This window comes from Coffea eugenioides, chromosome 3, assembly GCF_003713205.1.
Source record: "Coffea eugenioides isolate CCC68of chromosome 3, Ceug_1.0, whole genome shotgun sequence".
NCBI lineage: Eukaryota > Viridiplantae > Streptophyta > Magnoliopsida > Gentianales > Rubiaceae > Coffea > Coffea eugenioides.
In genome coordinates, this window is record NC_040037.1 from 15404085 (window position 1) to 15427730 (window position 23646).

Sequence of the window (23646 nt, forward strand, 5' to 3'; positions counted from 1 at the left end):
TTGCTAATTATATAATATATTTGGCTTTTGTTGTTGAGAATAAGTGATATTTAAAAACTTTTTACTATGAATATGCAAGTATTGATGGTTATGTGATTTTTCTTAACAAATAATAAACTATATTTAAATAAAGTTTTTTAGATGTTTAATTATTTTCTAATTCTTAATTATGAAAATATGATTTTTTTTTTAACTTAGGGTAGCCGTGAGTATGATTTATGCTCTCCTGGGATACGTGAATTCTATCGTTCTTTGCACAAAGTACCCGTCATTCAATTGTCACTTTTGTTGTGACCGTGGACACAATTATGATTTAATTTTTTGTCAAATTAACAGAACTGGTTCGGATTACAAAGCTGTTAGGCGGAAAGGGCACCCGACCCATGAAACGTAATTAGGGACTGATACTTTCTCCTCTTTGCTCTTTGTTCATGGCTTAACGCCCTTGTTATTAATTATTTAAACTCAAGTAAAAGATTCCATCAAACCAAAAAGAGAAAAAAAAAAACAACGAAATAAAGATGACATAGATGACTAATTATAAATTATCAGTCCTTTTTTCCCTTTCACTTGAAAATGAAAGAAACTATTTTCGTGATAATAAAAATTTCTGTTCAACATTAATTATTTTCCTTTCTTTTTTTTGGCCCCTTACATGCTCTTCTTCTCTCTTTCAACCTAGGCGAAAATTCCAAGAAAGTCTTACCTTATGGAAAGCAAATTTCTTTTAAATTAAAAAAAGGTCTAGGTGCAAGGTCTCTCTCTCTCTCTTAGTGGACAATGTTGGCATTGGTGGTTCTTAACTACAAAATGAGCATGAAATAATTCATCCAGAAACCATAAAGTAATGAATAAAAAAATTCTTTGCTTTTCCAAATCGAGATGCAACTTTCTCATGATTCTAACACTGTCACCGCTACATTGTTATTTGTTAATCTTTTCTTTCTTGCTCAGTTTGTTTGTTGAATAATTGAACATTCCGCAAGAAAATATACATTCCACTAGCTCTGGAGAAGGCAAGATTTGTTAATATTTCTCCTTATGCTACACTAAAAATTTGAGAGTGAAATTGAGGAAGTGCCTTGCATAATAAGAGATGGAGATGACCTCCACTTGCATAGACACGATCTAATTGCGCTCATATGTAAGTAGATATTAATTATAATATTTTCCTTGAAGGAATTTAAAATAGATGATCACTGTTAATGTTAAAAAGTATGTCTACATATCATGAGGTTTAGAAGTATTTTCTTAATCAAACTACTTTGATCAAACTGCTTGAGCTCAGTCAACCAATATTGAAGCAGCTTCGTTGCTAAAAAGCTGGTTTGTGAGATTCGTTTGTAGTCCTATCTAAGAGATAAATACAGCACTATAAAAGTCTTATCAACTCATTAGCTGTCTATAATATTATTAAATTTAACCACAAGAGAATATGAAAATGTTCTTGCAACGTATATCAATTAGCCCAAAATTGTTCAGGTCCCAAAACCTGAATATAGTTGCTCACACATAAAAAAAGGGAGCAGGTTAGAATCACAAGGCCAGGGTAGTTACGCATGGTGAATGAAATCTTCTCCCATCTAAAAACATATTGCCCCTTGGCTAAAGCTTGAATTAAAGAATAACAAAAGGGACCGTCTAGTAGCCATTCTTGACCAGAACGGTATCCGGTCTCCATCAATCTATCGAATTCTGCACATGGACCCGCCGAATGTGGAAGAAAGACTAATGTTAAGAGTTGAATTGATTTCCAATAGCTGTAACAGTATATGCTTGTATTAGAAATTTAGCATGCATTTCCGTTCTGACTTTTGAGACTACTGTGACTAGAGTGTTTTTGGTAAATTGAAAATTGAACTCTGAATCTATTAAATTATTTAATTATTAAATATTAAATTTGATATATTTGAATATATGTCACATTAAGTGTTAATGATAAATGAATAATAAGTGTTATTACTTATTTTTTAGATAAAATTTTGTCAAGAAAATTCAGTGGTACTTAATTAATTCAAATATTAATTTTTTGTTATCAAATGCATTTGAACATATTAAGATCCGAATCCATTAAATTTAAGTGTTATATTGACTCATCAAACAAGAACTAATTCTCAATCAACTCGTGAAAGTTTTCTATATGAGTAATAAGAATTGATATCAAACATTTAAAAATATGGGTATGCCTTACCCATGAACCCTGTGTTAAAAAGCAAGGAAAGGGAGGGTTCTCTGCCGTGCTTGACCCGAAGAACAACCAGTCTTCTTCTCTCCCATTTTCCGAATTGACGCGCTCAATGTTGAAGAAAGACTAATGAGAAGACTTTCAATTAATTTCCAATGGCCCAAGTAACACTGAAATGGGCATATACTGGTGTCTGGATAGGAGATTATTTCGGATAATATTTTTTAAAAGAATTCTGTAGCTCTTTTTAATATAATATATATAAGATAAAAAGATAATTGAAAAATATACCTATGATACAAGTAGATAAATTAGTATAAATAATTAGCGTGCAATTAAGTCTTGACTCTTGAAAAGAAGTACTGCTACTAATTAGTAGAATTTTTTATTTCTTTAATCCAATCATTTTCTTTGACCATTGTACGTTGGTAACATTTATGCACTCCGTAACATTAATTTTGAACTTTATCATTTTACTCTTTATATTTATTATCTTAGTGTTTATATTTATTATGATAATAGGTATATTTTTTAATACATTTGACTCTTGTAATTGTAGAAATCTCAAATTCTCTGCTTCCAAAATTTCAAGGGTTGAAACCCTCAAATTTTTTTCCTTCAACTCTTTACTTTGTTGGTCACGGTTATTAATCTCCCAGATCAATGGCCATGATTATTAATAGAAGGGAATTAGAAGAGAAAGTGGTCAAATTTTTAGTGGTTTGCTCAAGAAAGAAAACAATTGAGGAAAATTGGAGAACTAGCTTGAAGATTCATGCTAAAAGAAAAATATGAAAAGAAAAACCAAATAAATCTATATATGTATTTATATCCATACTCTCTATAAAAGTCTCTTGGATCATTTATATTTTGATGTTTCTTCATTTTTTGATCTTCCTCATACATTAAATAATATAACGTCAGGGTTTGGATAGTAACTTTTTCTTAATAATATTTCACTTACATCATAAAAATATTTTTTGATTCATTTTTTTATATTTTTAATTATTTTTATCTCGCATACATCATATCATAAAAAATGCTATAGTAATTATTTCAAATAATACTCTATCCAAATAGACTGACAAAATTATCATATCATATTTTACACATGGATGAATTGAAATACGCAACCCTTACTCCACATCTGCTATCAAAGCAAGGCTTCTTGATTTTAAAGTTTTAACATATTAAACTGCAATAGATCTTCTGTCCCACACCCTGTACCACTTTCTATCCCACTTTTTATTATATTGTTATTTCTCTTACATAATTATCATGTTTTATTTCTTTTTTATTTTCTTAAGATCCAATAACTATTAATTGAGTAATAAATAAAATTTAACAAACTCAAAAAATAAAAAATGCATAAAAATGAGATTTTTATGAATTTTTTGCTGTATTTTTTTATTTTCTATTATATATTGCTTTTTTGAACCTATTGTATTTATTTTTTATTTAATTAATAGTTATTAAATTTTAAAGAAACAAAAAAGAACTAAAATATGATGTTTATGTAAGCGACATAGTAATACAAAAAAAAGTAGCACAGAGTGTGAGACAGAAGATCTATTGTGGTATTAAACTGTGATAAGAAGTGGAATTATTGCAAAAACCGGGACCCCATTGTGTGGGAATGGAATACAAATAATTCGCAATAATTCTATGAAAGCAGACCCACTACCTGTCAAAGGTTCAGAAGCACTGAGCCTACCACTTGCATATGTCTCTAAAGTTTCAACTTTGTAATGACTAGGGAAACTAATGCAGATTCATATTTGTAATACAAACCGAAAACAACATTAGTTATCGAAATGACCCCAACAGAAAATGTTTCAAGAATGCATTTCTCTGTAATCACGAGAGATTGCCATATCAAATTTCCCCATTAAAATGTTGATAACAGAGTCAACTAATTTTATCAACTTCCTTTTGTAATTAGACATGAGCAAATAGTATTGCTAATGACCCACGATTTATTTTCACACTAACTTTAGCTAAAATGACAAAATTGTAGTATTATCATTGTCTGGGTTCCACCTTGATGCCAATTCCACCTGGTTGAATAATTGATTATCTCAATACTCTTCAGAAGAAGAAAAGCAAAGAAGTAATTTTCGGGAAAGAAATACTTGCTGGCTCTGCAATTAGTGAGATTTGCTTTTCTCTTAAAATTTGAGACGAAAATCCCCGCATAGGAGATGGTCTCCACTTGCAGCATCGATCGGGTCTTACTTGATCTTGAGTTGCTGCTCCGAAGCCCTTATGTTATTGTTACTTACAGCGCTGCTCGTATTCTTGATGCAATCAAACGCATGAAATTTCTCAAAACATTTCTTATGTGTGCTAGAAAGTGGAGCCAAAGCAATGATTTGTACTTGCAATCTGACGATGTAGCGAAGAAGGTGAGTCTTCCATCTTTCTTATCTTGCGTTGAAGATACCTTTCACAAATACGAGGAGGGCAAATTACATAAGCAGATCAAATTACTTGAGCAAGAAATCAAATTACTTAAGCAAGAAATCATCCAAATTTACTTTGCTATGGCAAGCAGCAGGTCATTGCAATCAAATTCTTGTATGACGGATGATGAACTAATGGAATTTATAGACCTCATCCTACAAAATCTAGCAGATTTGACAAATTGCTATATGGATGGGAAAATTAGTGAATCATCTATTTCTGCTATTTCTGCTGCTTTGAGTGCTCAAGTACAAGGCCTTGAAGCCAAGCTAACATTCTTGAAAAGCTTCATTCCATTTGCCAAATTGCGAGGAACTGTAGATATTCCTGCCTTTCTGTTGGCTCACTTTGAAGTCGTGGCTTTGAACGCAGCACGCCTCTCTTACATGCGTTCCTTTTGGGAAGATGAGGAGCTGCACAATCCTGAGTTCTGCTCCATGATCTATGAACAACAACAGAAAATCACACCTATTGATTTTCAAGTCTATGAGATTTATGTGGAAGTTCTTAGAGCTACAAGATCCTCAAAATCATTGCATGATAGAATGACGGATAAGCGGATATTGAACAACTTCAATGATTCTCTTATAAGTTGTCTCTGGGAGCAGTTATGCTGCAGCTCTAGCTTTGTGGATTCTATGAAAGATGAAATGCGAATACTCTATGCAGGACTGAGGTTTTTGAGAAGCATTTTAAGGGAGCAACAGGAGAAGATGGATGAAAAATACAAAAAAATTGGTGCTCTTCTTAGTGAGGCAGGCATTATAATTTGCTCGCCTTCTCTAAACAGAGTGAAGGAAGGAGAAATTAGCTTCTCAGAATCCACAGAGGCCCTTGACTGTTATGATATGCTGGCTAATACCAACATCCATATCAAGCATTTTAAGGATCAGATCAGTGGCTCAAGCATTATTGAAAGTCTTCCTTCATTTCATAGCTTAAGAGCACCAGAAGTTAGCAAGACTTCCAGCCGCATGATATCAAAGGGTAAAATGCCCATAGCCCACGAAGTCATGGTTGGTCTTGATGATGAGGCAGAAAAAGTAATTGATCGACTTGTAAGCGGATCAAAACAGGTGGAAATCGTTCCCATTGTGGGAATGGCTGGGCTTGGTAAAACAACTTTAGCAAGAAAAGTTTACAATGATAGTTTAGTAATCTGTAACTTCCAGATTCGTCTTTGGTGTACTGTTTCTCAAGAATTTAACGTGAAAAGCTTGTTACTACAAATTATGTGCTCTGATGGAGAACAGTCTAGGATGGATGACGAGTTTCAAAATCTGGATGAACATACGTTGCTTGAAAAGCTCTACAAAAAGCTAAAGGAGAATCGGTATCTTGTTGTTTTTGATGATGTATGGGACATTAAGGTATGGAATGAGCTGGGAATTTCATTCCCGGATGACAAGAAAGGAAGTAGAATCATCTTCACGAGTCGATCTTCTAATGTGGCTTCACAGGTTGAATATGGGGGGAAACCTCACAATCTTCGCCCACTCAGTGAGAAAGAAAGTTTTGAATTACTGTTGAAGAAGGTATTTGGAAAAGAAGATTGTCCTCAAGCATTGTGTAGAATCGCCATGAAGATTGCCAAGAAGTGCAGGGGATTGCCACTGGCACTTGTTGTTGTTGCTGGAGTTCTAGCAACTATAGAGCATGATATTTTGGTTTGGGAAGAATTTGCTGAAAGTTTAACTTCGACCAAGGTGTCTGGTACAGACCAGTGCAAGAAGTCATTGGAGCTCAGTTATGAGCATTTACCATATCACTTGAAGGCATGCTTGCTGTATTTTTCAGCATTTCGAGAAGATGAAAAAATTAGTGCCAAGAATTTGATGCGTCTCTGGATTGCAGAAGGGTTTGTGGAAAAAATTGAAGGAAACAGATCAGAGGTCATTGCAGAAGAATATCTGATGGACCTTATAGGTCGAAACTTAGTTATGGTAAGTAAAAGCAAATCCATTGGTGGAGTCAAAACTTGTTACATTCACGATTTGATATTTGAGTTCTGTAAGGGCGAGGTGAAAGAAAAGAAATTCCTTCAGATCCTGCGAGGATATGATGAGCTTTCTACCTTTAATGAGCCTCCCAACCTACCTCGGTTGTCCATTTGGTCCAGTGGTGAAGATTTTATAAAGGCAAAGCTATTTTGTCCACATTTAGATACTCTGCTGCTCTACAATGCTACTCCAGGATTTGATAAGTTTAAGTTGCTTAATATCTCCTTCCTTTTTTGCATCTACAAACATCTTAAAGTTTTGAATTTAGAGGGCATTAACCTAAGGCTGAAGGAGCTTCCAACTGAAGTCGAATCACTTCTTTGTTTGAGGTACTTAGCCCTTGCTGCTTGGAGCATGGAATTCATTCCACCATCTATAGCCAAGCTCTCACATTTGGAAACCTTCTGTTTGGATTCTACAGCGGTTGTTTCATTGCCAGATAGCATTTGGAACATGAAGAAGTTGAAGCATATACGTGTATCGCTTGGCTGCTTTATTCCTTTCTCTTCCAATGACCACATTGTTGAAAACCTCTCCACTTTACCCAATTTAGACACACTCTCCCATCTGCACCTTTATCTTGATCAAGAAGTAGAGAACATATTGAGAAGGATTCCCAACGTTCGCCGACTTAAAATTTTCAATCGTGGGAGACCAAAAGGAGTATGCTGCGACATGAGTCGACTAGAATGCCTAGAATCACTCACCTTAGGGGGCTACAACTTCTCAGGTTCACGGGAACATGTTGGGCTTTCTTTTCCCAAGAATTTGAAAAAGTTGTGTCTTTCCAACCTGGGTCTATCCTGTCGAAAAATGTCATTGATTGAACAATTACCCAATCTTGAAGTCCTCAAATTAAGACAGCGGTCAATGGACGGCCAAAAATGGGAGTTGATGGAAGGAGGATTCCCTAAACTCAGGGTCTTGACGTTGGAAGATGTAGAGGTTGTGGAGTGGACAGAGGTAGACCCTGACAGTGATGATTACTTCCCGTGCCTTCAGCAATTAAAACTCATCAAAATTTCTAATTTGGAAATGATGCCTGCTTGTTTAGGGTGTATATCAACTCTTGAAACAATTAATATGACTTTTTGCGGAAATGGTGTCAAATCTTTAGTATGGGAAATTGAAGAAGCACAGAAATATAATGGAAATGAGAATCTGAAGATCATTTATGGAAAATATTGAAGGGCATCAGCTGGCGTAATATCAGGTAATTTTTTTGTCATTACCATTAATTGGCTTGTAGAAACAATATGCTTTTTTCAGTTAAAGGAGTTTAATTTATATTTACCTTTTGGTAGCTTTTTTTTACTTCAGTTGCCTGTAATGCATGCACGAGCACATTGAAATTGGAGAAAAAACAACTAATTATTGCTCTATTTTTTTTCTTGATGATATCATCAGGGAGTGCTACGGTGGTCATCTGTGTAGTCTGGCTTTCTTTGATACTTTTGTGGAAGATGAAGGTAAAAGTTGAAAAGGATAGATGGCTCTTTCCTTGTTAAGATATGGTGGAAACAATCAATGAAGTTTATACGGCAGCATAAAGGTTATTCAGATATTTTGCTATTGGTGTATTTTGTGTAATTGCATTTTTGCTGAATTTAGTGATGGCTGTGTGCTATTTCTTTTCAAACTTGTGTTAATTTGCCGTCAAGGAACTTTGTTATCTTTTTTTATTTAATTTTTTTTCTATTTGAGGTTCAAACTCTATTGTTTTGACAGAATTGATTAACAATTTATGTTTGAGCTCATGATTTTTGGAAGAACATGACAGCCCAAATTGGGAAGTAACAACAGAGCAACTAACTGAATTCTTCGTGGTACGAAAAACCAAAAAAGTAATCTCTCTCTTTCTAAATACATGAATGAAATTTAATTGGATAATACAGGAATCACCTTCTGCCAACATCAGGCACTAAAACAAAAGAAACACATAAATGAAATTGTAGAATATGACACCAAAACTAGAGGTGGCAATTTGTCCCAAGTCCCAATGAGTTACCCATGCCCATGGAGATTTTGGGCGGGATGGGTACTAAAATTTGATATTGGGTTTAAAATGGAACAAATCCAATTTGTTTGGTCCAAAACAAACAGGAAAAGGGGTTCTACGGCGTCCTAAATTGTAGCATATGACGCCAAAACTGGACTCTAAAAGATGAAACGTAAGCCCACATGCTCCTCTCGAGCTGAAAAGTAGACTCATTTAATGTTTGTGGGACATTTTGGAATCTCTCCCACCCCAACCCGCATTGTGTTGATCTTGTAAGGCCCCAATTTTAGCAACCGTTTCACGTCTGAATTCCTCTAGTTTCTTGTCTCAAGTATGAATATTTATGATGAGTTCGATGAGAATGGACTTCAACTCGTAATCTGAAAAGGGGTAAATTCGCAGGTCTATATTATTACAAATCAATGGACGAATTCTCTTTGCTACTACTCGATAACACTTTGTACTAGTATATCAAGACTATAAATGAGTAACTGTTTGTTATATTTTTACACAACTTCCAAGGGTTGTGATTATGATTTATTACATCTCAATTAGTCTTTGATAGATTGCAATTTATCTATTTATTTTATTATTAATTTCCCCTATTACCTGACTTGATGTGGATTAATTGCTGGATTCTACTCATTTTTCTTAAGTTGCGTATATTTCAGGGAGTAGAACAAAAATATGATAACATGTGCTAATTTGACAGAAAAAGAGTCCAGATGATAAAGCTTGTCCCAGGGGCATTTTTGGAAAAGAAGATGTCACGCCCACTTTGGTAATTTCCGCAAAGAAATGACGGACGGAGGGCTTCGTTCGGCTGAGGTGCCGCCGCAATTAAAAAGAAAAGAAAAGAGGATCAGTGAGCGGCGGACTGGGGGCAGAGCTTTTCGTCTTTTAGTCAATGTTTTAAAAACCGGACCGTTCATTGAACTGGTGAAGTGAAAGGGTCGAGATTCAACCGGTTAGACCGGTTCAACCTCGGTTCAATGAATTTTTTAAAAAATTATTTATATAAATATATATATGTACAAAATAAGACATGTAATGGATTAATTTAATACTTTATATGATGAAAGGTTTACTATTTTTTAATAACTTGGATTTTTAAAAATAAATTTTTTAAATTATAAGTTAAAACAAATAAATTTCATCTCAATTTCAATTATATCTAAATCCAACCCAAAAATATCACAATATTTTGAAATTATACAAAATTCACGTCTATGAGAATTTAGATATTGTGAACTTAAATTTTAATTTACGTTTTAGAGATTGCAATTTAAAAAAGGAAGTTTGGAGTTCGAAGGAAGTCAAGAAAATCGAAAATAGAAATGTAAACTTGATAAGAAACAAAAAATGAGATAAAAGTGAGTGGTTGTAGCATTAAATAATTTGGGTTAAAAAAATAATTCTTTTTGAACTTTTTTCAATTTAATGGACAAAAACAAAATTAAAAGATGGAAGAAAACATCAATAAATTAAAAATAAAGAGGTTTGATTAAAAAGGGAGTGACAAAAAAAAGAGGATAGAGAGAGAGAGAGAGAGTTGAAAATTAAAAAGAAAGAGCCATGAGAGGATGAGACTTTGTAAGAAAAATGGAAAAAAGAAATATGAGTGTTTGCTTTATATAAATAAGTTATCAAAAAAAATCAATAGAATGTGATGGTGCAACGGTTAATACATTGGTCTTCTATTACAAAGGTCTTGAGTTCGAATCTTGATAGCTGCATTTTGCAAAAAAAAAAAAAAAAAGAGGAAAGTTGAAAACCGGTTCAATAGCGGTTCGACCGCGGTTTTTACGGTTCGACCGGTTTTCTGACAAAGTCAACTATGGCATTGAACCGGACCGGTGCCATGGCCGGTTCGCGGTTCAACCGGCCGGTCCGGTCCGGTTTTCAAAACATTGCTTTTAGTTTAGCCGCAGTTGTTGACTTTTCTTCTTAGTAGTTTAGCTAGTTTCTTCTTACGCATGGAGGAAGGCTTAAGAGCTTCACTTTGACTTTTCTTGCTAGTTTTTCATTGCTTTTCTCCACGCTTGTCAGGAGGGAAGCAACTTTTCCTCTAGTTTTGACTTTTCCTCCTTGTACCTTTTGAGTGGCTTTGCTCTACGGATGCTAGGAATAATAGAGAGATTCAATTGCCGTCTGTGACTCTCATTTGCCTTCTAATTGTTCGACGAATTGCGGATTCCTGAAATGCAGACTAAGGCCGTGACTTTTGCTGAAATTTCCCGTGGGCTTAGTTCATCAAATATAAACTAATTTCCTCATTCTAGTCAAGAAACGATGGATGTTTTGGGTTACCTAAAAATTGTGAGATCGATTTAATTTAATCTTTCCCTTTTATTTATTGGTATTTGTATATTCCTTGATTGCTATGTTTATGGTTATTCAATTAATTGATTGTCTTGGATCCGGATAATTAATTGATCTGGTAACCTATTGTCAATTAGGGCATTAAATCCGTAATTGTTTAATTGTCCTGAAATAGTGACAACTGGCACGATTAGCTTCGTGTCAGGGGGATACGCGGGCTAACTTAAAATAACCCTGGTAGTGTGTTATTTGGTTAGAATAGGGCTCTTCTAATACGTAAGGCAATTGGAAAATTAATCTTACGGGCGTACCTAGGATTATTCCCCAATTAGAACAGTGATTAACGGGCGTACCTTAATCACCGACACAGTAAGGAGGGGTTGCCTGTCATCGCTTGTTTGACAGTTATAACCTATTTATCAGTAAATAACTGGAATTGCCTTTGCATCAATGATCAATTAGGTGAACCGTTGCTGAAGTTATTTCTTGGCTAAATCTTTAATTAGTATTATCTTGATTTTAGTGAATTGCCATTTGGTTCTTAGTTGTCTACTCTATTTCATTTTTAATTGTTTTCTTGTTTTAATTGATTTAGGCCTTTAATTATTGTTACTCTTAATTCAGTGAATTGTTGTTTAATTTCTAGTTAGTTATTTATTTTTTTATTTTTTATTTGAATTTATTTGATTGTCGTCGTTCCTACAAAATCACCCCCTGTGTTACTTTGGATTTCTCAGAAACAAATAAACCCAGTCCCTGTGGATTCGACCCTACTTGCCCTGTCTACAAATTCATAATTATTTGTGAAAAAAATAACCATCCCATTCGGGTATATCGGATCAAGCAAACTCTTCGGGAACAGGGTGAATCAAGTAACCCATTGCACACCTAGAGTCCCTGCTCCAGTACTTGGAATTGGGTTTTGGTCATTTTAACTGGCAAATAGGTTTAATTTTATTATTATGCAGGCTTCGACAACCTGTCAATTTTTGGCGCCGTTGTCGGGGACTGGCATTATTATTTGTTTCTTTTCAAATTCATTTTTGTTCTAATTTTCTGGTATTTTTCTAGTGTATGCCTCGGTCTTCTCGTACAGGTGATTTGATTTTTGACCCTGAAGTAGAGAAGACCGCGCGTAGAACGAGAAAGGAAACCAGACAGCTCAGAGAGGAGCAGTCCAGTGTTGCATCTCAGAGACCTGAGCCAGGAGTTGAACCGACGGATTCGTTTGGTGACACTTCGAGAGACTCTGATCAAGAGGAGATTGCTATGGCTAATGCACGGACATTGAGGGAGTTGGCTGCTCCTGATTTAAATCAGCAGCCTTTATGCATTACTTTCCCGAGTTTGAGTGATAACACTTCATTTGAATTGAAATCGGGTCTAATTCACCTTTTACCTTCTTTTCATGGTTTACCAGGTGAGGAGCCGTATAAGCATCTGCAGGAGTTTGATGTCGTGTGCAACAGTATGAAACCCCCGGGAATTACAGAAGAGCAGATAAAAATGAGGGCATTCCCCTTTTCCTTGAAGGATTCTGCAAAGAACTGGTTGTACTACCTACCGCCAGGTAGCATCACCACGTGGGACCAATTGAAGAAAAAGTTTTTAGATAAATATTTTCCTGCATTCAGGGCTGCGAGTCTAAGGAAAGAAATTTGCGGGATCAAGCAGCACCCAGGGGAGTCACTCTATGAGTATTGGGAACGGTTCAAGAATTTGTGCAGTAAGTGCCCTCAACACCAAATAAGTGAGCAATTGCTCATACAGTATTTTTATGAGGGGCTCCTTTTCAGAGACAGGAGTATAATTGATGCTGCAAGTGGGGGGCACTGGTGAACAAAACCCCTCGGGAAGCACGGGAGTTAATAGAGGGGATGGCAGAGAATTCACAACAATTCGGTATAAGAGAGGATGTCCCAATACGCAAGGTGAATGGGATAGAGACATCCTCTATCCAGCAGCAGCTAACTGAGTTGACCTCGTTTGTTAGGCAATTGGCTGTAGGGAATGCATCTCAGGCCAGGGTGTGCGGGATTTGCACTGGTATGGATCACTCTGCAGACATGTGCCCAATGTTTCAGGAAGAAACTGCAGAACAGGTGAACATGGCTGGTCACGCGCCCGCGCCAAGAAAGCAGTACGACCCTTACTCAAGCACCTATAATCCCGGGTGGAGAGATCATCCCAACCTCAGTTATGGAGGAAATAGGCAGCCCAACTTTGCACCGAACAGGCAGTCTAATTTCGTGCCAAATAAGCAACCAGGGTACCAGCAGCAATACCAACCCCGACCACCTCCGCCCCCTAGCTCTGGTCCATCTTTGGAGGAAATGATGAAACAAATGATGGCAACCATTACGCAAAATCAGCAAAGGACGGAGGCAACCATTATGCAAAATCAGCAAAGGACGGACTCCGAAATGCAGGACATAAGGAATCAGATAAGTCAAATGGCCACAACAATCAACCGTTTGGATTCCCAGAACCAAGGTAAATTGTCGTCTCAGCCTGAATTAAATCCGAAGAACGTGAGCGCAATGACCCTAAGGAGCGGGAAGGAAATTCAGGGGCCTGAACCTGTGATCCCTAAGGATAAGGATGAGGAAAAGATCGAAAATGAGTTTGAGAGGGAGGACAGCAATGGTGCAGACCCAAAGGTACTTCCAGACCCAGTAATTACAGTTAAAACTAACCCGCCTCCTTTTCCTAGCAGGTTGGAAAAATCGAAAAAGCAGGATAAGGAGAAGGAGATTTTGGAGGTTTTTCGCAAGGTTGAGATAAATATCCCCCTGTTAGACGCAATCAAACAAGTACCAAAATATGCCAAATTCCTAAGGGACTTGTGTGTCAACCGAAGGAGGTTGAGGGGAGATGAGAGGGTCATTGTTGGGGAGAATGTGTCAGCGGTCCTGCAGAGAAAGCTTCCACCCAAGTGCGGGGACCCAGGTATGTTTACTATCCCCTGTAGGATAGGCAACACTGTGATTAGAAGGGCCATGTTAGATCTGGGAGCATCAATTAATGTCATGCCTAAATCTATCTATGCTTCTCTAAAACTAGGTCCATTAAAAGAAACTGGGATAATTATTCAATTAGCTGACCGAACCAATGCATATCCTGATGGGTTGATTGAAGATGTGTTGGTAAAAGTTAATGATTTGGTGTTTCCAGCTGATTTTTATGTACTTGATATGGATGATGATCATTCGCCCGATCCCTCACCTTTGTTATTAGGTAGACCCTTTATGAGTACAGCACAAACAAAAATTGATGTTAATAAGGGTACCTTGTCCATGAAATTTGATGGGAAAATTGTGCACTTTAATATCTTTGATACTATGAAATATCCCTCAAACTCCAACTTTAGCTCAATTTTCTCTGTGAGTGCTATTGACCCTGCGGTGCAGGAAGTATTTGAAACTGTTGGCAGGGATGAGTTGGAGGTAGTTTTGACCAAGCACCTCGAGTTGGAGACAACTCCTGAGGTGGAGTGGAGTGAAGATTTAAAATGCACGATAGGAGCACTACACTCATTGCCAACCTCCACAAAAAGGTACGAAGTTTCACCTATATTCATTCCCGAATCTCACCAGAGGGTATTGCCATCGGTGGTGCAGGCGCCTGTTTTGGAGTTGAAACCCTTACCAGAGCACTTGAAGTATGCATATTTGGGTGACAATGAGACACTCCCGGTGATTATCTCTCGGCACTGTCAAAAATCCAGGAGGAGAAACTGATCCGGGTCCTTAGAGAGCATAAAGAGGCGATAGGTTGGACAATCGCAGACATTAAGGGGATCAGCCCGGCCATCTGTATGCACCGGATTAGATTGGAAGAGGATGCTAAACCTGTTCGGCAGGCTCAAAGGAGGCTCAACCCCCTAATGATGGAAGTTGTAAAGAAAGAAATTTTAAAATTGCTAGATGTGGGGATCATTTTTGCAATATCAGATAGCCCTTGGGTGAGTCCGGTCCAGGTAGTCCCAAAGAAGGCAGGAGTGACGGTAGAGGCCAACCAAACGGGTGAACTCGTGCCAGTGCGCAAACCCATTGGATGGAGGCAGTGTATTGACTACCGTAGGCTAAACGCCGTCACCAAAAAGGACCATTTCCCTCTCCCTTTCATTGACCAAATGGTTGAACGATTGGCTTGTAGAGCTTATTATTGCTTTTTGGATGGATTTTCAGGTTATTTTCAGATAGCAATTGCACCAGAGGATCAAGAGAAGACAACCTTCACGTGCCCGTTCGGGACCTTTGCCTATAGACGAATGTCATTCGGGTTGTACAATGCACCTGCAACATTCCAGAGGTGTATGGTAAGTATTTTTTCTGAGTATGTGGAGAAAATAATTGAAGTTTTCATGGATGATTTCAGTGTGTATGGTGATAGTTTTGATACATGTCTAGATAATCTGAAATTGATCCTGATAAGGTGTATAGAGACTAATCTTGTGCTCAATTGGGAAAAATGTCATTTTATGGTTGACCACGGGATAGTCTTAGGTAATGTTGTGTCGTCTAAGGGTATTGAAGTTGACAGGGCGAAAATAGATATTATATCTGCTTTGCCTTACCCCGCTAGTGTGCGGGAGGTACGCTCATTCCTTGGACATGTAGGTTTCTATCGGAGGTTCATCAAGGATTTTTAAAAAATTGGGGCCCCGTTGTTCCAACTCTTACAAAAGGAGGTGACCTTCGAATTCAATGACAAATGTGAGAAAGCCTTCGACAAGTTGAAAGAGTTGTTGACCTCGCCCCCAATCATCCAGCCCCCTGACTGGAGTCTACCATTTGAGATCATGTGCGATGCCAGTGATCATGCTGTAGGGGCTGTGCTGGGGCAAAGAATGGGAAAGGCAGCCCATGTCATCTACTATGCGTCCCGAGCATTGAATGGAGCTCAACTGAATTACTCCACTACTGAGAAGGAGCTCCTGGCAGTAATTTTTGCTTTAGAAAAATTCAGGTCATATTTGTTAGGTGCTAAAGTAATTGTATTTTCTGACCACGCAGCATTAAGGTACCTAATGACCAACAAAGATGCCAAACCGAGGCTCATCAGGTGGATATTGCTACTACAGGAATTTGACTTAGAGATAAGGGATAAAAAAGGCTCAGAGAATCTAGTAGCAGACCATTTGAGTCGCATACCAGTTGGGGGGGAGAGCGAGCCTTTGAAAGATGCATTCCCTGAAGAGCATTTATTTTCCTTAAATTCTCAATTGCCTTGGTATGCTGATTTAGTCAATTATCTAGTAACGGGTAATTTTCCTGCAGGTTGGCCAAAATCGAAGAGGGATAAATTGAAGAGCGACGCCAAGTACTTCATCTGGGATGACCCGTACCTGTGGAAGAGATGTGCAGATCAAGTGATGAGGAGATGTGTAAGTGAAGTGGAATTTCAATCTATTTTAGCTTTCTGTCATACTTTTGCCTGTGGAGGTCATTTTGGACCCAAGAGAACTGCTCATAAGGTTTTAGAAAGTGGATTTTATTGGCCTTCGTTGTTTAAGGATGCCTATGTGTTCTGTAAGTCATGTGATCGCTGTCAAAGGGTAGGTAATATAGCCCGTAGAGATCATATGCCCCAAGTCCCGTTGATTTTTGTGGAAATTTTTTATGTTTGGGGTATAGATTTCATGGGGCCTTTTCCTACTTCCTTTGGTTTTATATATATTTTGCTGGCAGTTGATTATGTGTCTAAATGGGTGGAGGCTAAGACCACTAGGACTAATGACTCGAAAGTAGTTGTTGATTTTATCAGGGCTAATATTTTTGTGCGATTTGGAATGCCAAGAGCTATTGTCAGTGATAGGGGAACGCACTTCTGCAACAAAACCATAGCTGCGTTGTTTCGCAAGTATGGTGTACCCCACAGGGTCTCAACGTCGTACCACCCTCAGACCAATGGTCAAGCGGAGGTATCGAATCGGGAAATCAAATCCATCTTGGAGAAAATGGTGCGCCCCGATAGGAAAGATTGGAGTCAACGGTTAGAAGATGCACTCTGAGCCTATCGGACGGCGTACAAGACTCCTATAGGGATGTCGCCGTACAGGTTGGTATTTGGGAAGCCGTGCCATCTTCCAGTGGAGTTCGAGCACAAGGCTTTTTGGGCGATTAAGCAATGTAACATGAACTTGGAAGAGGCCGGTGCCCAACGAAAGTTGGATTTGCAAGAGTTGGAGGAGATCCGAAACGAAGCGTATGAAAACGCTTTAATTTATAAGGAGAGAAGTCGGGCATTTCATGATCAGCAAATTTCTAGAAAAACCTTTGAAGTTGGTCAGAAGGTCCTCTTGTACCAATCCAGGCTCAAGCTATTTCCAGGTAAGCTACGTTCCCGTTGGATTGGACCTTTTATTGTTACTCATGTTTTTCCCTATGGTGCAGTTGAAATCCAGAGTGCTAAATCAGACAATAAGTTTGTGGTGAATGGACACCGTCTCCAACATTATTACGAAAGTTTTTCAAGTGGAGAAGTGGAGACAATAAGTCTAGACGCACCACCGTGTCCTAATCAGTGACACTTTACTATGTCTAGCCAAAGACATTAAAGAAAGGCGCTCATTGGGAGGCAACCCAATCTCTTTTACTTGTTTGTTTGGCTTTGTGTGATAATCTCACTGTGTTTTCCTTGAGTTTGATTGGTTTCGGGCTTGAAATTTTCGTTTTTGGTGAGTTGTAGGTGTCTATCTGACTCGGCGCGCCCGCGTCATCTCGCAGGGAGTGCTCACGGTCAGAGAGCTATCCTGCCCTCATGACGTGCCCGCGTCATGACGAACAGAAAGCTCACGGTCAGAGGGCCCTTTGGCCCTCTTGACGTGCCTGCGTCACGTTCGCGGGAAAGGTAAGGATTCAAAAAAAAAAAAAACAAACAAAAAAAAAAAATATTTCTCACCGTAGCTCAAATGGAGCCTAAAAAGAGAAACAAAATCTTTTTTTTCCTTCTTTTCTTTCTTTTTCTTTCTTTCCTCTTCTTCTTTCTTTCTTCTTTCTTCTTCCCGCTGCCTCTGTTCGCCCTCTCTTTCTTTTGTTCCACACGCCGCCGCACTTCAAGTCCACCACCCACCTCGCGCTGTGCTCCCCAACCGCGCGCCTCCTGCTCCACCTACACCGCGCGCCACCGTCTTCCTCGATCTCCCAGCCGCACGCCGCCATCCACGCGCGCGCCGACGCCGCGGGCCGCCGCCGCTGGAGTCCAATTGCTGTCCGTTGTGTTTCTCTCCCTCTCTCTCCGCTGCTGTCCACCACCAGCTCTCTCTGCCAACCGCAAGCTGCCGCCCTCTGCGCGCGCCACCACCAAGTCTCGCCCTTCCTTCTCCCTCCATCTCGTCCTCCGTTTCCTCCACTTCCACCACAACCGCTTCACCGCCGGCCGTTTGCGTCGCTCCCTCTCACTCCAGTTCCGCGACACTGCTTGCTGCTCTGTCCACCGACTGCCGAGGTACTGGTGGAGGTATTTGGACTTCATTCCCCAATTTCTAATATTGATTGGTGCTGTTTCGGATTTTCCCCAATTGGCATTGTTGACGGTTGGAGTTTATTTTCTCAATTGGTGATTTCTGCCAGTGGTACTGGTTGGACTATTTTTGCTTGGAACTGCTATTTCTTTTGGGTTGGGTTAAATTGTGCAATTAATTGGCCAACTGGAGCCATTTGTTGGGACTTTGGGTGAACTGAATTGCTGTGATTGTTTGTTAACTTTGGAGGACACTTTGAACCTCATGTTGATTGTGGACATTGGTTGACTCGTTGTGAATTGCTGGGCACTATTTTGCTTGAATTGCTGGATAACTCGCTGAGGTTTCTTTTGGGATTTTGGTTGAGTTATTTCTGAAATTGCTTGTTGAATTAGGGAGGCTGGCCGCGTGAATTACTTGTTGAGATTGGTAATATTCGGTTTAATTACTTGTTGAATTGCTGATTGGGAGGGGCCTTACTATATCGGGATACTTATTGACTTCTGTGGACTGGCACACTTGCTGGGGTTACTTTCATTGCTATAGTCATTGAGCTCATAACAGTTTGTTCGCCTTCTGTGGGGCATTGGGCATTTTTAATTGCTGAAACCCTTTTGATTGTTATTGATTGGGTTACTACTGGGAGATTTCTGTTTTGTTTTTGCTGAGTTTCTTTTGCTAGTTGCTTCTGCTGGATTTTCCACATGGTGAGACCAAAATCATCCTCTAGGTCTAGGGCCCCTCGTTCTCAACCCCCTCCACATGCATCTATTCCTGTGAATACACCTTCCAACTTACCCTCTTCTTCTAGTGTTCGAACCCGCTTGGGTAGGGGTAGGGGTGCTCAGGTGGATACCCCAGCTCACTTTGGAGGGCACCTAACCTTCACTAGACCCGCCGATCAGCAGAGATATGCTAAGGTCTGTGAGTGGCGTATTATACCTTGCAAAACTTGGGACATATTAACTGTGATGGGCCTAGGCATACGAGAGGAGGTCGAGCAGATGTTTACAGCCATCGGGTGGCGCCCGTATCTTGATATTTTCTGCCCCGCCTTTGTCGAGCTGACTCGGGAGTTTTATTCTACCTTTGAGTTTGAGCTGCCCACGAGGTACACCGTTGAGACACCCAATGTCATCCGCTTCCGTCTGATGGGTTGGGAATTTAATTTTTCGATTACCCAATTTAATCTGGCATTTGGGTTCATTACTCAAGAGTATGCTGAGACTAGGGAGTATGGTGAGAGTGCCTGTGACTATATAGAACCTTTTCTCTCCCGCTACCGCACTGTGTGGGAAGACATGTCTACCGATCGGCACCGCTACGACCCTTCTCGGTCTAGGAGCTCCTTTCTTAAGGACCCTAGCGCCCGATACGTTCATCGATTCTTAGCCTACAGCTACTCCGGTCGGAAGGACAGCTCCGGCATTCTCTCTCGACCCGAGTTTTTCTTCATCTGGAGTATGAAGAATAACATCAAGGTCAACTTGGGGTGTTGGTTGGCGGCGCAGTTCAAGACCGTCTTAGCCAAAAAGAACAAGCCCCTAATCCTTGGGTCCTATATCACCCACTTGGCGACACAGTTGGGGGTTCTTAACCTGGAGGACCACGACCTACATTTGGCGTTCGAGATGGAGCTCTTGGACGTGGATTGCTTGGAGAAGATGGGAGTCGTCGAGCACCTGCCCGACTGTTCCTACCTGTTTACCCCTCCGGGCCCAGTTCGAGCTCCGGGGGCACACCCTTCGACCCAAGCAGGGCCTTCCTCATTTCCTAGGTCAGCCGAGGACACGGCTGGGCCATCTTCTTCTGCGCCACCTCCACCACATGGGACTACTGAATGGCAGCAACTCCGGGAGCAGGTTCAGGCTTTGGAGGCTCGGATGGTCAACGTTGACGCCAATGTCGCCGGCATGGCACATAATTTGGCGCAGTTTCTATTTCATACGGGCTTCGCTCCTCCGTTTCCACCTCGCCCACCGCTTTGACCCAGCTTCAGGGAAGTTTGGTTGCTTTCTCTCTCACTTTTGCTGTTTATTCGTCACATTGAGGACAATGTGTCCTATAGGTGTGGGGGGGCCTTATAGGGTGCTAGTGTTTTTAGTTTTTAGTAGTTGTTAGTTTTATTTCTAGCTGCTTATTTTCTTTTCTTGGTGCTTATCTCTCATGTGCTTTCTCAAAAAATAAAAATAAAAATAAAAATAAAAATTTGGATGTTGGTTTATTGACTCTAATTCTACTTTTGCCGAGTTTTTTTTTTTAAAATAATAATAAAAATGTATCGGGTTAATGTGGTTGAATCCAAGATATCTCCTTGGTGATTATCGGACTGCTTGACTCTTTTGATTTCTTTGTTAACTTTTCTAGGCATAGGGAATGACTGTTGGCATTTTAATGTGAACTGGTCCAATATTGACTCCAGTTCTCCATGTTTGGCAATAATGAGGCAAGCTGCTCCTATGCGTGGTTATTAGTGTTGTTATTTTGCGTTTTTGCATTGTTTGGCTGTGAATAAGCTTGACTGTACTCCGCTATTAGTTACTATTGAGTAACCGGGAATCTGCACCTAAAAGTGTCGATTCTCGCGTCAACAGGTGGTGCTTTCTATGAGTACGTGGTCGTATAGCGGTAGGAGCTGAGTAACCGGGCTCCTTCATCTAAAAATGTTGGAGTTCGCGTCAAAAGGCCCCGACGGCTAAAGACTAAGTCTTTTTGTGTTAATTATTATTGACTCAAAAAAAAAAATACTTACGAAAAAAAAGGGGAGAAAAAAAGAGAGAATAAATAATAGGAAAGCTTGCCAGTTTATGGACTTAATATGGAGACTTGTGTGAATATTTGGACCATTAGCTGATAAATGTTGTATGCCATTCCTTTTTTCTTAGATTAGCTAGTTTAGAAATTGAAGGAATTTGTGGTTTAGAGGCTAACTGGGGGGATGCTTCTCGGATTTTAATCACTAGTGCTCGATATATGATTTTTTCTTGATATCTTGGCAATTTGGTGGATAGAGCAATGGCCATTATCAAATTTTGCTGTTCGTTTACTATTCTTATGCTTGAGGACAAGCATGGTTTAGGTGTGGGGGGAATTGATAGATTGCAATTTATCTATTTATTTTATTATTAATTTCCCCTATTACCTGACTTGATGTGGATTAATTGCTGGATTCTACTCATTTTTCTTAAGTTGCGTATATTTCAGGGAGTAGAACAAAAATATGATAACATGTGCTAATTTGACAGAAAAAGAGTCCAGATGATAAAGCTTGTCCCAGGGGCATTTTTGGAAAAGAAGATGTCACGCCCACTTTGGTAATTTTCGCAAAGAAATGACGGACGGAGGGCTTCGTTCGGCTGAGGTGCCGCCGCAATTAAAAAGAAAAAAAAAAGAGGATCAGTGAGCGGCGGACTGGGGGCAGAGATTTTCGTCTTTTAGTTTAGCCGCAGTTGTTGACTTTTCTTCTTAGTAGTTTAGCTAGTTTCTTCTTACGCATGGAGGAAGGCTTAAGAGCTTCACTTTGATTTTTCTTGCTAGTTTTTCATTGCTTTTCTCCACGCTTGTCAGGAAGGAAGCAACTTTTCCTCCTTGTACCTTTTGAGTGGCTTTGCTCTACGGATGCTAGGAATAATAGAGAGATTCAATTGCCGTCTGTGACTCTCATTTGCTTCTAATTGTTCGACGAATTGCGGATTCCTGAAATGTAGACTAAGGCCGTGACTTTTGCTGAAATTTCCCGTGGGCTTAGTTCATCAAATATAAACTAATTTCCTCATTCTAGTCAAGAAACGACGGATGTTTTGGGTTACCTAAAAATTGTGAGATCGATTTAATTTAATCTTTCCCTTTTATTTATTGGTATTCGTATATTTCTTGATTGCTATGCTTATGGTTATTCAATTAATTGATTGTCTTGGATCCGGATAATTAATTGATCTGGTAACCTATTGTCAATTAGGGCATTAAATCCGTAATTGTTTAATTGTCCTGAAATAGTGACAACTAGCACGATTAGCTTCGTGTCAGGGGGATACGCGGGCTAACTTAAAATAACCCTGATAGTGTGTTATTTGGTTAGAATAGGGCTCCTCTAATATGTAAGGCAATTAGGAAATTAAATCTTACGGGCGTACCTAGGATTATTCCCCAATTAGAGCAGTGATTAACGGGCGTACTTTAATCACCGACACAGTAAGAAGGGATTGCCTGTCATCGCTTGTTTGACAGTTATAACCTATTTATCAGTAAATAACTGGAATTGCCTTTGCATCAATGATCAAATAGGTGAACCGTTGCTGAAGTTATTTCTTGGCTAGATCTTTAATTAGTATTATCTTGATTTTAGTGAATTGCCATTTGGTTCTTAGTTGTCTACTCTATTTCATTTTTAATTGTTTTCTTGTTTTAATTGATTTAGGCCTTTAATTATTGTTACTCTTAATTCAGTGAATTGTTGTTTAATTTCTAGTTAGTTATTTATTTTTTATTTTCTTATTTGAATTTATTTGATTGTCGTCGTTCCTACAAAATCACCCCCCTGTGTTACTTTGGATTTCTCAAGAAACAAATAAACCCAGTCCCTGTGGATACGACCCTATTTGCCCTGTCTACAAATTCATAATTATTTGTGAAAAAAATAACCATCCCATTCGGGTATATCGGATCAAGCAAACTCTTCGGGAACAGGGTGAATCAAGTAACCCATTGCACACCTAGAGTCCCTGCTCCAGTACTTGGAATTGGGTTTTGGTCATTTTAACTGGCAAATAGATTTAATTTTATTATTGTGCAGGCTTCGACAACCTGTCAGTCTTTTATGGTTTAGGGATATTAACTGTTAGTTAATAATCTTTTCAAGTGATGCCCCCTTTCATCACATATTGGTGGGTGCCAAACCACCAAAAATAAAATTTATATTATACCTACTACCAAAACTGAATGAGTATAGTGGTGAGTAGGATCGTCTCCTCAGTCTCTTGATTACTCTTCAACTAGATAAACGATCTAGTCTTGCCACATAGTCATGACAACAAAGCAATTCAAAGTTTTCATGGAGTTTTTGTTGATGAAAAGTAAAAGGGTATCGCCGCCAGTCTAAGACTTGCGTTGAGAAGTAAAAGACAAAGACGAAAGATGAAAGACCCTAGTCTACTGCTGTCCTATTTAAAGTGTTTCCGCCGCACACTTGCTTTCCGACTTAGAGTTTGTT

General features: G+C 39.0%; 2 protein-coding genes and 1 non-coding gene across 3 annotated transcripts; 2 read left to right on the plus strand and 1 right to left on the minus strand.

Annotated features, from left to right (window-relative positions):
- Window positions 1-4386: 4386 nt before the first annotated feature.
- LOC113766152 (putative late blight resistance protein homolog R1B-14) lies at window positions 4387-8298 on the plus strand. The gene is made up of 2 exons (XM_027310371.1): window positions 4387-7861; window positions 8056-8298. Exon 1 carries the CDS (start codon window positions 4387-4389, stop codon window positions 7834-7836), a length of 3450 nt encoding a protein of 1149 aa, XP_027166172.1. The 3' UTR covers window positions 7837-7861; window positions 8056-8298.
- Window positions 8299-12610: 4312 nt separating this feature from the next.
- On the minus strand, window positions 12611-12717 carry LOC113767210. The gene has a single exon (XR_003467929.1). It is a non-coding gene; the product is annotated as a small nucleolar RNA R71 (small nucleolar RNA).
- Window positions 12718-17018: 4301 nt separating this feature from the next.
- LOC113766153 lies at window positions 17019-17501 on the plus strand. Its single transcript, XM_027310372.1, has 2 exons — window positions 17019-17304; window positions 17368-17501. Exons 1-2 carry the CDS (start codon window positions 17019-17021, stop codon window positions 17499-17501), a joined length of 420 nt encoding a protein of 139 aa, XP_027166173.1.
- The last annotated feature ends 6145 nt before the right edge of the window (window positions 17502-23646 follow it).

What these genes read in the sequence shown, in the direction of transcription:
- LOC113766152 (XM_027310371.1), top strand. Translation starts at nt 4,387, where the DNA reads ATGGTCTCCACTTGCAGCATCGATCGGGTCTTACTTGATCTTGAGTTG.
- LOC113766153 (XM_027310372.1), top strand. Translation starts at nt 17,019, where the DNA reads ATGTCGCCGTACAGGTTGGTATTTGGGAAGCCGTGCCATCTTCCAGTG. An exon ending in CAGGCTCAAGCTATTTCCAG is followed by an intron (nt 17,305 to 17,367) that starts GTAAGCTACGTT and finishes CCTATGGTGCAG; the next exon opens with TTGAAATCCAGAGTGCTAAA.